This window comes from Toxotes jaculatrix, chromosome 14, assembly GCF_017976425.1.
Source record: "Toxotes jaculatrix isolate fToxJac2 chromosome 14, fToxJac2.pri, whole genome shotgun sequence".
Lineage (NCBI taxonomy): Eukaryota > Metazoa > Chordata > Actinopteri > Toxotidae > Toxotes > Toxotes jaculatrix.
Window position 1 is genome coordinate 1,037,594 of NC_054407.1, and position 18,024 is coordinate 1,055,617.

Genomic DNA, 18,024 nt, shown 5'->3' on the forward strand with positions numbered 1-18,024 from the left:
CTGTCAGCTGTAATCCAGCTCTACTTCCTGTGGACATGAACACAACAACAACAGTCGTCTTCACATCAACTCAAACACATGAGCACATCGAGCTTGTGGCTGATCTGATTGGTTGACGGCTCTCTGTGTCTCTGTCTCTGTTTTTCTGTCCAATCCTGAAGCCTGTCCCAGTTCTCCTCTCACAGCTTCAATGAGGAAAGCAGCCACTGAGAAGGTTGGAGGTTTACAGGAGACACTGGATCTTTGCTTTGATACGAACTGTGTTTAGTACAATACTGATGAAAGCAGCATGGACTGACTCCAACCCTCTACTGACCTCAGAGTCTGCAGTCTACAGTCTGGACTCTGCACAAGATCAGACAGATCCTTCACTCCTGAATCCTGCAGATTGTTCATCCACAGGTCCAGGTCTCTCAGATGGGAGGGGTTGGACTTCAGAGCTGAGGCCAGAGAAGCACAGCTGATCTCTGACAAACTGCAGGAACTCAATCTGAATAAAGAATAAATCATGTGGATAAAAATCATTTCTAATCCAATCAGATATGTCCTAATCAATGAGCTTTCACTGTTTATAAAAGATACATACAATTTAATAGTACAACTATAAGTACAAATACTACTACTAATAATAATAATGATAATAATAATAATATCTAGACCAGGGGTGTCCAAACTTTTTGCAAAGAGGGCCAGATTTGGTGAGGTGAACGTGTGTGGGGGCCGACCATTCAGCCTCACATTCTTTTAACATTAAATGCAAATGAACTATTTGATGAATTTTTTATTGCAAATAACATACTTTTCATTTCACATAAAGCACAAATAAATCTAAACAAGGTTTTACCAAAATAAATTTGCCTTTCTAATGTGAAAACTAACTAAAATGAAGAAAAAGTCTGACTGGAAAAAACCTTTTGGGGAAATATAATTACAATATTATTTACCATTAAATGCTAACTGTAAACTTGTAAATTCAAAGTGTGAAGAAGGAAATAACAACACACACACACACACACACACTGAAGAACTGACATTAGTCCTGACACTTCATTGAAATGAACTTCAAAGGAAAGAAGAGTTTTTTCTTCAAGTGTTTTTCAATTGATTTGTACAAATATTAGTTCTGAGGATCTTCTGTATATTGTTGTGATAAAAATGGACTTTGAACAACTCACACTGGACATTTTCTACACTTCATTTAGAAAACATTAGTCTGCTGACTGTGACAAATACCAGTGTGTGAGTTCTGAAGGTTTCATTGAAGTCAACAGACATTATTCATGACAACTGACTGAAATGAAGTGAAACTGAAGGAATAATTCTTAGTCTGAGAGAAGAAAAAGTCCCAATATGGAACAACAACTATTTCAAATTGCATTCATTCATTCATTCAAGATGAATGGATTCAAGTTGTGGATGAAGATAAACCAGGTTCAGTTGTGGATTAAAGATATAAGATCTACAACAGTAACAGACAGTGAACTGACCTCAGAGTCTCCAGTCTACAGTGTGGACTCTCCAGAAAACCACACAGCAGCTTTACTCCTGAATCCTGCAGCTTGTTGTTGTAGCTCAGGTCCAGGTGTCTCAGATGGGAGGGGTTGGACTTCAGAGCTGAGGCCAGAGAAGAACAGCTGATCTCTGACAAACTGCAGGAACTCAATCTGAATAAAGAATAAATCATGTGGATAAAAATCATTTCTAATCCAATCAGATATGTCCTAATCAATGAGCTTTCACTAACATGAGTAGAGGGACTTTGTCCTTCTCTTATTGTGGATCATCATAATGTCAGCCTTCTACACACATCATCCAAATGTCACCACAACATTCATACAACTATTCATGTCAACACAGATTCATAACATGCTGCTGAGCTCAGTCAAGTCTGGAATTAGAAGATAAAGATCAAATCAGACATGTTGGACTAAAAACTGACTTTGATTCACCACTGAAATGGATCAAACTTCAAATGTTCAGTCCTGATCCAGGAAAAATGTCTTGCTTGGTCCTGGTCTCTATCCTGCAGATCAGCTCAGGAAATCCACAACTAAACACATATTCAACTGAACAACAACTATTTGATCCCAAATTACAGATGGATTTAATGGAAAACTTTGGAAAATGCTCAGAAGCAAAGTCAAATACACACAATGTAATACTAAAACCATGGTAAATAATATTAATAATAATAATAACAACAACAACAACAACAACAACAACAAATATAATACTAATAATAATAATAATAATGTATTGTATTTGTTGGTGTCTTTCCAAACAGCCAGCGACACTTTACAATACAACAAGATTTGCAGTTAATGGACTGAAACATGTCAAACCAACAGTGTGGTTCTTTAAGTCTTTGCTCCTTAACACATTTAACAAGTCAATTCAACTCAATGAGAAAAGACCACAATTTACACACTTGTGTTAAAGATCAAAACACACACACTCACAGAAAAACTGACATTAGTCCTGACACTTCATTGAAATTAACTTCAAAGGAAAGAAAAGCTTTTTCTTCAAGTGTTTTTCAATTGATTTGTACAAATATTAATAATAAAATTATTAATATTCTACACTTCATTTAGAAAACATTAGTCTGCTGACTGTGACAAATACCAGTGTGTGAGTTCTGAAGGTTTCATTGAAGTCAACAGACATTATTCATGACAACTGACTGAAATGAAGTGAAACTGAAGGAATAATTCTTAGTCTGAGAGAAGAAAAAGTCACAATATGGAACAACAACTATTTCAAATCTCATTCATTCATTCATTCATTCATTCATTCAAGATGAATGGATTCAAGTTATGGATGAAGATAAACCAGGTTCAGTTGTGGATTAAAGATATAAGATCTACAACAGTAACAGACAGTGAACTGACCTCAGAGTCTCCAGTCTACAGTGTGGACTCTCCAGAAAACCACACAGCAGCTTCACTCCTGAATCCTGAAGGTTGTTTCTCCACAATTCCAGGTCTCTCAGATGGGAGGGGTTGGACTTCAGAGCTGAGGCCAGAGAAGCACAGCTGATCTCTGACAACCAGCAGGAACTCAATCTGAGTAAAGAATAAATCATGTGGATAAAAATCATTTCTAATCCAATCAGATATGTCCTAATCAATGAGCTTTCACTAACATGAGTAGAGGGACTTTGTCCTTCTCTTATTGTGGATCATCATAATGTCAGCCTTCTACACACATCATCCAAATGTCACCACAACATTCATACAACTATTCATGTCAACACAGATTCATAACATGTTGCTTGAAAAGAACATTTGAACAACTGAACAACAACTATTTGATCCCAAATTACAGATGGACTTAATGGAAAACTTTGGAAAATGCTCAGAAGCAAAGTCACATACACACAATGTAATACTAAAACCATGGTAAATAATAATAATAATAATAATAATAATAATAACATTAGTCTGCTGACTGTGACAAATACCAGTGTGTGAGTTCTGAAGGTTTCATTGAAGTCAACAGACATTATTCATGACAACTGACTGAAATGAAGTCAAACTGAAGGAATAATTCTTAGTCTGAAAGAAGAAAAAGTCACAATATGGAACAACAACTATTTCAAATCTCATGCATTCATTCATTCATTCCAGATGAATGGATTCAACTCCTGGATGAAGATAAACCAGGTTCAGTTGTGGATTAAAGATATAAGATCTACAACAGTAACAGACAGTGAACTGACCTCAGAGTCTCCAGTCTACAGTGTGGACTCTCCAGAAAACCACACAGCAGCTTCACTCCTGAATCCTGCAGCTCGTTGTTACTCAGGTCCAGGTGTCTCAGATGGGAGGGGTTGGACTTCAGAGCTGAGGCCAGAGAAGCACAGCTGATCTCTGACAACCTGCAGTAACTCAATCTGAATAAAGAATAAATCATGTCCTTCTCTTATTGTGGATCATCATAATGTCAGCCTTCTACACACATCATCCAAGTGTCACCACAACATTCATAACATGCTTGCATACCATACTGCTACTACTAGTAATAATAAGTAGAACATTTCTGCAGAAACTGAATGTGTCTTCTGTGTGGTGCATATACAGGATAATCAGCTGTGAGATGCTGGATATTTGTACAAGTGGATGTGAGGGAGCATCATCCAGGAGCAGCTGAAGGACTTTGTGTGATGTTATTTGTGGCCCTGATAGTCCTACTAACATGTTATGCAGTGATATTGGTGATAATGTAACCATTGAAGGCTTTAACTGTATCACACAGGTTCACAGACACACTGAGTCATGTTTAAACCATTAAAGAGGACATTATATGGACTTTATTCATGTCCTGGAGACTTATCCTCACTGGGTGACAGAGGGCACATTTCTCTACTTTTTGATACAGTGGGAAGAAAAAGTATTTGAACCTTTTGTAATTTCATGGTTTTCATGGTCATAAAATGTGATCTGATCATCTAAGTCAAGAGTACTGACGCATACAATGTGCCTAAATTAATAACACACACATAAAAAATCAGATCTTTCATGTCTTTGTTGAGAACAACCATAAAAACCTCATAGTGGAAAAAGTAAGTGAACCCTTGAGTTAATGATCTCAAAAAAGCTAATTGGAGCCAGGTGTTAGCATACCTGGAGTCTTGTTAAGAAAATGAGTTTGGAGGTGTGGACTAGAGCTACTTTGACTGATAAAAACCACTCTATGATCTATGATCAAGAACTGATTTACATAAAGCTGGAAAGGGTTACAAAGTGATTTCAAAGACTTTAGAAATTCACCAGTCTACAGTTAACAATCTATAAGTGGAGACACTTTGGGACAGTGGCTACTCTACCAAGAAGTAGGAGCCCAATCAAAATGACCCCAAGAGCACGACGAAGACTCATCAATGAGGTAAAGAAACAACCCCGAGAGACAGCCAAAGATTTAAATGCATCATCTGAAATGGCTAACATCTGTATGCATGAGTCTACAGTATGTAAAACATAGAACAAGCAGGGTGTCTATGGCAGGACATCATGAAGGAAACTTCTGCTTACTGAAAAGAACATTGATGCACGCCTGTTTGCTAAAGAGCACATTGACACTCCACAGCAGTGTTGGCAAACTAAGACTGAACTATTTGGAAAGAACCTCCAGCACTACATCTGGAGTAAAAGGGGCACTGCATATGATAATGAAAAGATCTCAACCATAAAATTCTTCAGGATAATGTGAGAATGTCTGTACATCAGCTGAAACTCTGTAGAAATTGTTTGATGCAACAGGACAATGACCCAAAACACTGGAGCAAGTCCACAACAGAATGACTTCAGAAAAACAAAATCCACCTTTTGGAGCGTTCAAGTTAGAGCTCAGACCTCAACCTAATACAGATGCTATGGAATGACATGAAGAGAGTCATACACATGAGACGTCCAATGAATATGACAGAGGTAAATCAGTTCTGTCAGGAAGAATGGGCTGAAATTCCTCCTGAACGATGTGCAGGATGGGCCTGGTTGAGGTTATTACTGCCAAAGGAGGGGGGGGGGGGGGGACTTCAACCAGTGATCAATTGCAAGGGTTCACGTACTTTATCTACTACCATTTTGAATCTTGAATGAATGTGTTCAATAAAGACATGAAAGTTAAAAAAAAAAAAATTCTATTTTAGGCACATTATATTTGGGTTGGTTGAAAGAAGTTTTCTGAGAGATTTTTCAGTGATGGCAGTCAGAGTGTGGGTGATGTCACACACTCCAGCTCTGAACATTCCACACAACACACACCCATTATAACATCTGAGACAATCAAAGAAAGATCAACTGGGATTTTGTAGAAATCAGACTAGAAATCAAAATATTAATTTAACCTGAGATAGTCTCAGGTCTGATGAAGGTTTCAACCATGTTTGTATGTGATTCACTGCCAGAAGTCATAGCACATTATGCCCAATCAGACTGCACGTTCTAATGATGACTTTATACCTAATATGTATGGAAGAAGAAGAATTTAATGGAAAACTTTGGAAAGTGGTCAGAAGCAAAGTCACATACACACAATGTAATAAGAATACTGCTGATAATAATAAGGAACAACAACAACAACAACAACAACAACAACAACAACAATAATAATAATAATAATGATGTATTTCATGTGTTGGTGTCTTTCCAAACACACAGCGACTCTTTACAATACAACAAGATTTGCAGTTAATGGACTGAAACATGTCAAACCAACAGTGTGGTTCTTTAAGTCTTTGCTCCTTAACACATTTAACAAGTCAATTCAACTCAATGAGAAAAGACCACAATTTACACACTTGTGTTAAAGATCAAAACACACACACACAGAAGAACTGACATTAGTCCTGACACTTCATTGAAATGAACTTCAAGTGTTTTTCAACTGATTTGTTCAAATATTAGTTCTGAGGATCTTCTGTATATTGTTGTGATAAAAATGGACTTTGAACAACTCACACTGGACATTTTCTACACTTCATTTAGAAAACATTAGTCTGCTGACTGTGACAAATACCAGTGTGTGAGTTCTGAAGGTTTCATTGAAGTCAACAGACATTATTCATGACAACTGACTGAAATGAAGTGAAACTGAAGGAATAATTCTTAGTCTGAGAGAAGAAAAAGTCACAATATGGAACAACAACTATTTCAAATCTCATTCATTCATTCATTCATTCAAGATGGATGGATTCAAGTTGTGGATGAAGATAAACCAGGTTCAGTTGTGGATTAAAGATATAAGATCTACAACAGTAACAGACAGTGAACTGACCTCAGAGTCTCCAGTCTACAGTGTGGACTCTCCAGAAAACCACACAGCAGCTTCACTCCTGAATCCTGCAGCTTGTTGTCACTCAGGTCCAGGTCTCTCAGATGGGAGGGGTTGGACTTCAGAGCTGAGGCCAGAGAAGCACAGCTGATCTCTGACAAACTGCAGGAACTCAATCTGAATAAAGAATAAATCATGTGGATAAAAATCATTTCTAATCCAATCAGATATGTCCTAATCAATGAGCTTTCACTAACATGAGTAGAGGGACTTTGTCCTTCTCTTATTGTGGATCATCATAATGTCAGCCTTCTACACACATCATCCAAATGTCACCACAACATTCATACAACTATTCATGTCAACACAGGTTCATCACATGCTGCTGAGCTCTGAGAAGATAAAGATCAATTCAGACATGGTGGACTAAAATCCTCTTCATCATTGAAGGTTTTACATGACCTTCTTCTTCCTGAACTTTGTGTCATTAAACAACATTAAAGGACAAATTCACATTTCTTGACTTCAACCAACAGTCAGATGTCACACGTTGATTTAAAGAGTCTTTGGTGGCAGTCGTCCTTCCTGTGGTCCAGACTGACTGAAGTGGTCTCCTCCTAACACAACTACACTGTAACTTGATGAGTTCAGCTGTAGCTGAATGAAGCTTCAGCAGTCTGACTCAGACAAATGTGGAGAAGAATACTGAATTCTCCCATTCTGCTCTGATATATTCAGACCTTTGTTCTTGGCTGAAGGTGTGTGTTTCCTGATTCTACTCTCCTCTACACCAGGAGAGAAAACACCTGCTTCTGACTTATTTAACACAAAATATGAGAAGACTTTAAAGGAGCAGTATGGAGGATTTAGGGGGATGTATTGGCAGAAATGGAAGATAATATTCACAATTATGTTTCAAGTAGAGTTTAATCACCTGAAACTAAGAATCATTGTGTTTTTCTTTGTTCAGAAAGAGCCCTTCATGTCTACACAGGGAGCGAGTCCATGTTGCACCTACATGTTTCTGCAGTAGCCCAGAATGGACAAAAACATACATTAGCTGTAGAGAGAGCATTTTATGTTGCCTGATGGTCACCATAGGTTCTCCTACACACTTGAAAAGGGAGGAGTGAGGGAATTCAGTCTGCAATGTCACCACTAGATGTCACTAAATCCTACACACTGCTCCTTTAAAGAAAAACCAAGACACTTAAAATGAAGGTGTAACATCATTTCACTCTTCAAAATGAAAAGTTGAATTCATCAGCAGTAACTCTTGGTCTGTATGACCAGTAGTTTATGGTGCTGATGTTAAAAGGTGATGTTGACATTATGGAGTCAGTTCACAAAGGTGATGACTTTTCTCTACTTGTGGATCTATTACATTATGTTTTAGCATTAACTTTTATCCACGAGTGTTTGTAGTTACCACAGTGGCTGCTGTTACAAAAGTTACAAACTCACTTAAATGTAGAGAATTCAACAATGTAAAGCAGCACCTTTAATTTGAGCAGCGTGTTTTTGTCTTTCATTTCATACAAAGGTCTGGGAAGATCACTTCTTTCTAACTCCACACTCCCAGAGTTTTGGATTTTTCAGACGTGTAGTCTTCAGACCCAACACACACTGACTCAGGTTACCTCACCTGAGTACATTTATCAGACTCACACAGCTCCCTCTGGAGACACTAAAGCCTTTATACTACTGTTTACTCACACAGTGATACTCAACACCTGGAGACACACAATGAGTCTTAAGATAAGTGGAGTCCTGCTTGAATTAGTTTTATCAGGTTTGCATGAATAAAAAAGACTCAAAATAACATGAATAGATTAACAAATGAATGTGGAATCTAACAGATAATAATCGATAAACAGAAAAACCTGATAGAAATAATCACAACTAACTCAAAAATCTGTTTGAAACTCACTAAATTTCATCATCTGCGGAAAAATACAGCTGATGAAAAATTATAAAACTATTATGAAAATAATGAGAATAATTTCATACTGTGTATATTTGAAAAACTAAACTACTAATCTACAGTGACTGATAATATTAAAGATCATGTCTGGACTTACACAGCCTTTCTGCAGTTCCCCACAGCTGGGATCAGTCTTTGTCGTCCCTCCTCTGATGTGTTGTACTTCTTCAGGTCCAACTCATCCAGAACCTCCTCTGACATCTGCAGAACGTAGGCCAGAGCTGAACAGTGGATCTCAGAGAGTCTCTTCTCTGATCTGTTCTCTGACTTCAGGAACTCTTGGATCTCCTGATGTACTGAGCAGTCGTTCATCTCCATCAGACAGTGGAAGATGTTGATGCTTCTGTCAGGAGAGATATCATCTGTGTTCATCTCTTTCAGGTTGTTGATGGCTCTCTGGATGATTTCTGGTCTGTTCTCTGTCTGACCCAGAAGGCCTCCTAAGAGTCTCTGGTTGGACTCCAGGGACAGGCCATGAAGGAAGCGAACAAACAGGTCCAGGTGGCCATTTTTACTTTGGAGGGATTTCTCCATGGAATCCCTCAGGAGGACATCGAATGATGGGTAGCTGCTTTGATTGTTTCCAGAATGCTTTAAAGTTTTCCTGATAAAAAATTTTGTGGCCCAGTGTTTGTCATCTTGTCCCAGGAAAGTCCTCAGCTCTGTTGTCTTCCTCTTTGTGTAACAGTGGAACATGTAGACTGCAGCCAGAAACTCCTGAATGCTCAGATGAACAAAGCAGTAGACTGTTTTCTGGAAGATCACACTCTCTCTTTTAAAGATCTCTGTACAAACTCCTGAGTAAACCAAGGCCTCTGTGACATCAAGACCACACTGCTCCAGGTCTTCTTGGTAGAACATGATGTTTCCTTTCTCCAGATGTTCAAACGCCAGCCTCCCCAGCTTCAGAAGAACTTTCCTGTCTGCCTTCGTCAGCTTCTGTGGACTCGTCTCATGTCCCTCATCATACTTGTGCTTCTTCCTCTTTGTCTGAACCAGCAGGAAGTGTGAGTACAGGTCAGTCAGGGTCTTGGGCAGCTCTCCTCTCTGCTCTGTGGTCAACATGTGCTCCAGAACCGTAGCAGAGATCCAGCAGAAGACTGGGATCTGACACATGATGTGGAGGCTCCTGGATGTCTTGATGTGTGAGATGATTCTTCTGGACAGCTCTTCATCACTGGATCTCCTCCTGAAGTACTCCTCCTTCTGGGCGTCAGTGAAACCTCGTACTTCTGTTACCCTGTCAACACATGCAGGAGGGATCTGATTGGCTGCTGCAGGTCGGGAAGTTATCCAGACCAGAGCCGAGGGAAGCAGATTCCCCTGGATGAGGTTTGTCAGCAGCACGTTGACTGATGACTTCTGTGAGACATCAGACACGACCTTCCTGTTGCTGAAATCCAGTGAAAGTCTGCTTTCATCCAGGCCGTCAAAGATGAACAACACTTTACAGACAGCGAGCTTCTCTGCTGTGACCTTCTTTAATGTTGGATGGAAAACGTGGAGCAGCATGAGAAGACTGTACTGCTCATCTTTGATCAGGTTCAGCTCCCTGAACGAAAGCAGAACCAGCAGACTGACGTCTTGGTTTTCAGAGCCCTCTGCCCAGTCCAGAGTGAACTTCTGCACTGAGAAGGTTTTTCCAACACCAGCGACGCCGTTGGTCAGAACGACTCTGATGCATCTCTGTTGGTCAGGTAAGGCTTTAAAGATGTCGTGGCACTTGATTGGAGTGTCATGGAGGGCCTCCATCTTGGAAGCTGTCTCCAGCTGCCTCACCTCATGTTGGGTATTAACCTCTTCACTCTGTCCCTCTGTGATGTAGAGCTCAGTGTAGATCCTGTTGAGGAGGGTTTCACTTCCTGTTCCATCCGTTCCTTCAGTCACACGTTCACATCTCCTCCTCAGACTGATCTTATGTTCATCTAAAACCTCCTGCAGACCACTATCTGCTGAAAATCTGCTGACACAGAAGAAACAATGTCAGACTAAAGAAAGAGAATCTGAGAATCTGCTCATTTCTTTCATCAGCTGCATAAAAACTAAAGACAAGCAAAGAAAAGCTTTTTCATTTTGTGCTATTTCTAATCATCTTAAATGCCAAAGCTGTATGATAGAACAAATGACTCTGTATCAAAGCACAGCTCCTGTTTTCAGAGATGGTGACATGAGCAGACAGATGTACAGTCTTACTTTGTACAGTGCTGCTCTGACTGACTGTCTGCAGTCCAGCTCTTGTTCTGGATCTTTCTCTCAGATTTTATATCTTATACATTTTCCAACAAATATTTGAACTTACTGAGATACTCTTGGATGTTTTGGGTGGATTACTGTGAGATTGTTGGGATTCTTTCAGGCTCTGATCATGTATTTTATCTTGATGATGTATTGAGTCCTATCAGCTCGTTGTCATGTTGGCCATTTAACTCATGAAGACCCTGTAGGGTCAAAGCATTTCCTTTTTCAGTCTCATTAAACTTTTTTGGGAGCTACAATCCAGTGTGAGGACATTCTGCTCCTTTCCAACAGTCATTAAATCCCAGAAACCTGACAACAGATGATTTTAGCAGCACGACCTGTGCTGAGACTAAATGTTCTGTTGATTGATGTGAACAAATATCCAGATTTGGTTCACAATGTCTAGAAGCTGTTAAAGGCTCAGAAGTGTAAATCATTAAAGTGGAATCTCCAACATGGAGACACTGTGTTTCTTCTTTGTCCTTCTTTTCATTGACAGGTCTACAGACTCTGGAAGTGGAAATTAGGCTCGTGTTCATACACCAACTCTCACAATGACTGAGACTGATAAAACAGTAACATGAGAAAGCTCTGCTTTATAAATCTGCTGAAAAGAGTGTGTGTGCATATTTCTGTCTTTGTGTGGACACAGAGTTTTATGGATCTGGTCCCTGGTGTCTCCCTGTTTCCTTCAAATATGTCTGAGAACTGAATCATCCTCAGGTCAGTTTACACTAGAAACTGTCTCTTACTTTGTGTCTGAGGGTCCAGGTTCATTACTGATGTCTGGAGGATTAAACTCTTTGGACCTGTCACTCTTCACAGACAGACAGCTGGATCCTGGAGACTCTGCTCTCAGTCTGTGGTCCTGACCTCTGAAAACACAAACACATTTTTATTCATATCACATCAATCACTGATAAATTCATTGATGTGTTTTAATATTTCCTGGCTCAGAGGAATCAGATCTATCAGGCTGTGATACACGTTCTGTGTGGGTTTGACTCTGCACATGGGATTTATTGGTAATAAGAAACGTGGAAAATCAGTGAAAGTAAAAATGTTCTTTAGTCAGATCATTTCAAAAGACACAAGCATCCTCAGCAGTCAGTATTAATACACTGATGAGCCAGAAGAACCAGGAAGAACTGATTTTCTTTCTACACTATGGCAGCTGTTACAGGCAGAGACGACAACTGCAGGACCTCAACACACTAAACACTGTTATAGCCCAAAGTTTGGAGGTTCACAGGTTTGTATCAGTTCTCTTACTTTGTGTCTGAGGGTCCAGGTTCATGACTGAAGTCTGGAGGATTCAACTCTCTGGACCAGTCACTCTTCATAGACAGACAGGTGGATCCTGGACACTCTGCTCTCAGTCTGTGGTCCTGACCTCTGAAAACACAAACACATTTTTATTCATATCACATCAATCACTGATAAATTGTCTGAGGACAAAGTCATTCTGGGAACTCTCAGCTGACGTCCTGCAGCAACGTCACCATGTAGCACTAAACACTATACTGAAGGATGGAGGCAACACACCAGCATCCATAAACAACACTGTTGTGTCAGTAAGTCATTAAATGTTCATACTGAAGATGAATATTTTTTTCAGTATTTTCCTAAGACACCAGTTGACTGTAGTTTTTTATCAGACAAACAGGAGGAAATGTCACATTTCTTAGGGACTATTTTGATCAGCGGATTGATCCACATTTGGTGCTATATGATGTGCAAAAAGAACCAGGAAGAACTGACTTTCTGCCGACTCTACAGCAGCTGTTACTGTGACGATCAGCCCCTAAGGGGACTGGTTTTGATGCCTTGACAGCTGTTTTTCAACACTCTCTTTTTTTGGCCCCTTGGACTCTTGAGGACTTTTGATCAGTTTCTTAAGTGTTGGTAGGACTTTCCTGTTTTGTTTTTGAAATCATTTCACTTTGGTTCTGGTCTCTTGAGTTTTGGTTTTGACTTGTCCTGATTTTGAAACCCTGGTCCTTGTGTATTTATTCAAGTTCAGTTTACTTCCTGTCTTGGTCTGCTTTCTCTCTATTGTTGATTGGCTGCCTGCCCTGATTCTTGTCACCTGTTGTAAATGACCTCCTGTGTATTTAAGTCCTGTTGCTCCCCCTGTTCCTTTGTCAGTCTGTGTCTCAACTCATCTCAATGTTTGCACCTGTGGTTCATCTTCTGGAGTCTCTGTTCTCGTCCTGGAGTCTTTTGATAGTTGTCTTATCTGTTTCCCTTCCTGTGCACCGTCCTGGATTTGCCTCCTGTTTCCACTTTTCCTCTGTTATTTTTTTTATGTAAGGACTTTTGAGTTTTGGATTAGAGTTTTTGTTTCTGGAATTTTTTTCTCCATTTTGGATGATTTTTTGTTTGTTTCCTGCCCCTGGACTTTTTCCAGAGTGTTTGAGTTAAATAAAAGGACTTTTAATTCACTCATCTGTCCGTCCTGGGGTTTCTACATTTGGGTCCTCTTCCTCATTTTCCTGGCTGCACAGCAGCGTCGCACAACAGTTACAGGCAGTGACGACAACTGCAGGACCTCAACACACTAAACACTGTTATAGCCCAAAGTTTGGAGGTTCACAGGTTTGTAGCAGTTCTCTTACTTTGTGTCTGAGGGTCCAGGCTCATTACTGAAGTATGGAAGATTAAACTCTTTGGACCTGTCACTCTTCATAGACAGACAGCTGGATCCTGGACACTCTGCTCTGTCCTCTTCTTCCTCCACACAAACACTCATCTTCTGGACTTCAGTCAGTCTGAGAAGGAAACCAGTAAAACAGACTGTGAGCTCAGACACACAAAGAATCAGGACACACCAGTCTGATCAAGAGTCACATGCAAGACTGAGAGAACAGGAAGTAACAAACTCAATATTCTTTCTTCCATTTCTGTCCCTTTGTGTGGACAGAAGTTCATCCTGACTCTTCTTTCCTCTACAGTCCACAGGGAGAAAACTGACTCAGAGACTTTGACAGTAAAATAATAATAATGTTGTATTAACACTCACCCTGCCTCAGGCTTCAGTTTTACTCCTCCTGATCTGTTTAGTGAAAATGCAGTCTGAACTGACTGACTGAACACTTTCAGTTTCACCTGCTCCTCCCCTCTCCATTTACAGGAAGTCACATGGTCTGTGTATGTGTGTGTGTGTGTGTGTGTAGGTGTGTGTGTGCGTGTAGATGTGTGTGTGTGTCAAACCTGAGATCACCATTACTGTTAACCCTGTAAACATTATCAACAAAGCCTAGTTAAAATGTTGGTAGTTGTTATGAACCTGATGTGTGTATATTTTCTGTTCACTGTGTTTCATTGCACAAACCTTCCTCTGGTACAGGTCATGATTTGGGGGATTTCTGGTTTTTACTCACTTCAGTTCTTTTCCTCTCTTTTAGCATTTTCTTAGTGTTTCCACACTTTATTTTTTATTTAAAACATTCTGTTCTGTCTTTGCTATTAGTCTCTTATTGTTTCTTTTTTCATGGGCGGGACCATGGGGGTTGAAAAATTTGTGTAAATCACTTTGTGTTTCAAGGTGTTTGTATGAGAAGTGCTACACAAATAAAGTCTGACTGATCCATTGATTGACCTGTTGTATTCAACATGAAAAAGTTCAGGACTTGGTGGATGCAGAATGAAAACAATCAGATTTTTTTGTCAGTGTGAATCTGCCTAATATTCACTTTAACCACATGAAACTCAATCAAATCAAAAAGTGTAATAACTATTGTGTTAACTGAACAGTGAAATACAAAACATCTGCTGAGTTTGAAAGACAAAGAGTCATAAAACACAGAAATGACAAATTCAAATGATCCTAAATGTTGGAAGTTCTCAGTTTTAATGGAAATGTTGATGATGGAAATGGATCTTTAGGTCAAACTCTGAGTTCTCTGTTACTTCAAATGGAAACTGAATCCATATTTAACTCATCAAATATTTTATGTATAATATCCCAAATAGCACATATTGAAATTGGTGACATAACTATGGGGAAATATCTTATATAAGCTTTTCTCTTTCATGCTACAACATGTTGAATCTTATGTATAATGTTCGGTACAATGAATAATGTGTATCTTAATAATGACAAACTGTGTGTGAAGCTGTTACAGCAGATGCGATGTGATTTTTTTTACTCTTGAGTCATGAGTTTCATCTCATTGAGCCAGAATCTTCCTGGAGGTCTTTTGCAGTCAAACGAGGGTTCGGACTTGCTTTTCTAGCAATCCTACGAGCAGCTCTCTGTGATATTTTTCTTGGTCTTCCAGACCTTCACTGTTCCTGTTAACTGCTATTTCTTAATACATTTTGAATTGAAGAAATTGGTAACTGAAAACACTTTGCCATCGTCTTACAGCCTTCTCCTGCTTTGTGGGCGTGATTTATTTTCATTTTCAGAGTGCTAGGTAACTGCTTAGAGGAACCCATGGTTATTGATTGTTGGGACAAGGTTAGAGGAGTCTGGGTATTTATAAAGCTTTGAAATATGCATCACTTGGGCTTTCCTAATGATGACTGTGAACAAGCCATGACCCTAACAAGCAAATTAATGTTGGATACCTTGGTCAAAGTTATCTGAGAGCTCAAGTCTCCTGGGGTTCCCATTCTTTTGCAGGGTGCTGCTTTCCCTTTTTCACTCTAAAATTGTAGAAAACAAAAATAATACACTGATATTGTTTAAAAGATTGTAAAAGAGTGTTTCATGTTTAACTTTATGTCTTTTGGAGATCATTTCATCTTCCACTTGCTTAACTGTTCACATTAAGAGAAATTTTGACCAGGGGTGCCCAAACTTTTGCATGCCACTGTAGCTCCCTGGACCAGTATCTGACACCAACAATCCCATCACAGTTTCACAGCAGTGGCAGAGACTATAACTCCCTCTGGAGGAGAATGATGGGATCACACTTCTCTGATCCTCTGCTGGTTTCCTCTTGTCTGCCTGACATAGGAGCTAAACTAAGGCCTCATCCTCTACATCCAGATTCCCCAAACTCATTTATAGTTCACATGATGTCAGTGATACCTTCACACATGTATCTACAGAGACACAACTCTGTTGTGTTGAAGATGTGTGTGTTACACAACAGGATGCAAAGAACTAAAAGATTTCTCACAGATCAAGCCTTACATTCTTACAGACCAAATATGAGACATTAAGTAACATTTGATCTTATCCTCACACACACAGATATAATAAATAGCTATATATTTGTGTTCTGTCTCCATTGTTCATATACTCCAGCCTGACATCCCCTGGGCTAAACAAGCCTGTTTAAAATGTCAGAGGACAAAGAAAAAGGAACAAACAGGACAGATTTTAAGAATAAAAGTCATGAACTGAACTCATAACCACAGTCCTGCTTTGTTTGAAACAGTACACAGAGAGAAAACTGACTCAGAGACTTTGACAGTGAAATAATAATAATGTTGTATTAACACTCACCCTGCCTCAGTCTTCAGTTTTCCTCCTCCTGCTCTGTTTAGTTCAAATGGCATCTGAACTGACTGACTGAACACTTTCAGTTTCACCTGCTCCTCCCCTCTCCACTTACAGGAAGTCACACAGTCTGTCTATGTGTGTCTATGTGTGTGTGTGTGTGTGTGTGTGTGTGTGTGTGTGTGTGTGTTTCTGTGTGTTGTTTACAAGTTTAGAACGTGTTTCACTTTGTTGTAATTTCTGTTTGTTAAAATCATGATTAACGTGTTTTTAACTAAATCAGATTTAACTTAGTGTTTTTACAGACTTACTATAATTATAACTATATAAATGATGTTTATTATCATTATTATAGCAGAGAAGATCCCAGCTGATCCAGTGGATCTGGATCTGTCTGTGGAACAGGTGACAGTGGATTAAGGTGAACAACCTTTCATCTCAGCCTCTGACCCTCAGCACATTATTGTTGTTAGTTTTTGTTTGTAACTTTATAGGTGTCAAACCTGAGATCACCATTAGTGTTAACCCTGTATACATGATCAACAAAATGTTGGTAGTTGTTATGAACCTGCAACATGTTGAATCTCATGTATAATGTTGGTCACAATGAATAATGTGTATCTTAATAATGACAAACTGTGTGTTAAGCTTTTACAGCTGATGTGATGCAGCTCTTGGGGCTTAAGATTGTGAATGATTGTGTGCAGACATATTTGTAGTCTTTATTTCGTCAAATTTTCCACTACAGCACTACAAAGGGTCATTAACACCTCCCAGAAAATCATATGCCATCCCCTTCCCTCCCTGAAGGACCTCTACAACACCCGCTGTCTCAAGAGGGCACGCAGCATCTTGAGGGACTGCACACACCCAGGACACCGGGTGTTTAAGCTGCTGCCCTCTGGCAAGAGATTCAGGGCACTGAGAGCACTGAGAGACTCAGGGACAGCTTTTACAACAGGGCAATAGCCCTAATCAATGCTAACAAATAACCTTACTTAATCTGGCTAGCCACCTTTCTGACAGCAGGTCATGTGCAATAAACAATGTCTTTGTTTTTGTATATATTTTACACACTGTATATTTTTATCCTGGATATTTTTATTTTATTTTATTTTATTTTATTATTTTATCCTATATTTTATTTGTACAAAGTATGATTGTGCAATGACAATAAAGATTTATCTTATCTTATCTTATTTATAGGTGATTTCATTGTTTTTACACATAAAACCAAACACAAACACAAGATCTCATGTAAACTCACAGCAACAAACTGTATTTGATTTATGGAAAATTTATTTTTGAGTTAGTTATTTTCAATTATTTTTTTCAGTATGTTTTTGGTGCCCCAGGTGTCAGAATATTAGTTTTTTTCCTTTTCTTTTTTTTTTTTTTTTTTAACAGTGTGTGTTAAACATACAGATCATGTATTCAAACATTACTTCCTTTGGCTCTTTGAGTTACAACAATCTAATCCTCAGCAGTTTCTCTTTGTTTGCTCTTACCTGAACTCTCACTCTCACTCTCACTTGCTTTTCTCTGCCATTTTCTATTGTGCCAGTACCATAAC

General features: G+C 39.1%; 1 protein-coding gene and 1 long non-coding RNA gene across 3 annotated transcripts in view; both read right to left on the bottom strand.

The window, feature by feature from the left end:
- Nucleotides 1-15,833, bottom strand: part of LOC121193016 — a 293,109-nt gene extending 277,276 nt beyond the window's left edge. Inside the window, exons 1-4 of the mRNA XM_041055112.1 lie at nucleotides 15,572-15,833; nucleotides 13,615-13,767; nucleotides 8,864-10,718; nucleotides 8,491-8,507 (exon numbers count right to left, since the gene is read on the bottom strand). Of these exons, the coding sequence (XP_040911046.1) occupies nucleotides 8,491-8,507; nucleotides 8,864-10,718; nucleotides 13,615-13,748 (2,006 nt within the window). The 5' untranslated portion in view covers nucleotides 13,749-13,767; nucleotides 15,572-15,833. The remainder of the gene's footprint in view (nucleotides 1-8,490; nucleotides 8,508-8,863; nucleotides 10,719-13,614; nucleotides 13,768-15,571) is intronic.
- On the bottom strand, nucleotides 431-6,822 carry LOC121193331. Of its 2 annotated transcripts, none has more exons than XR_005895275.1 (3): nucleotides 6,778-6,822; nucleotides 2,892-3,065; nucleotides 431-490 (listed from the first exon to the last, which is right to left on the bottom strand). It is a non-coding gene; the product is annotated as an uncharacterized LOC121193331 (long non-coding RNA). The 2 variants fall into 2 exon arrangements; XR_005895276.1 differs by lacking the exon at nucleotides 431-490 and adding an exon at nucleotides 1,632-1,664.
- Nucleotides 15,834-18,024: the final 2,191 nt, after the last annotated feature.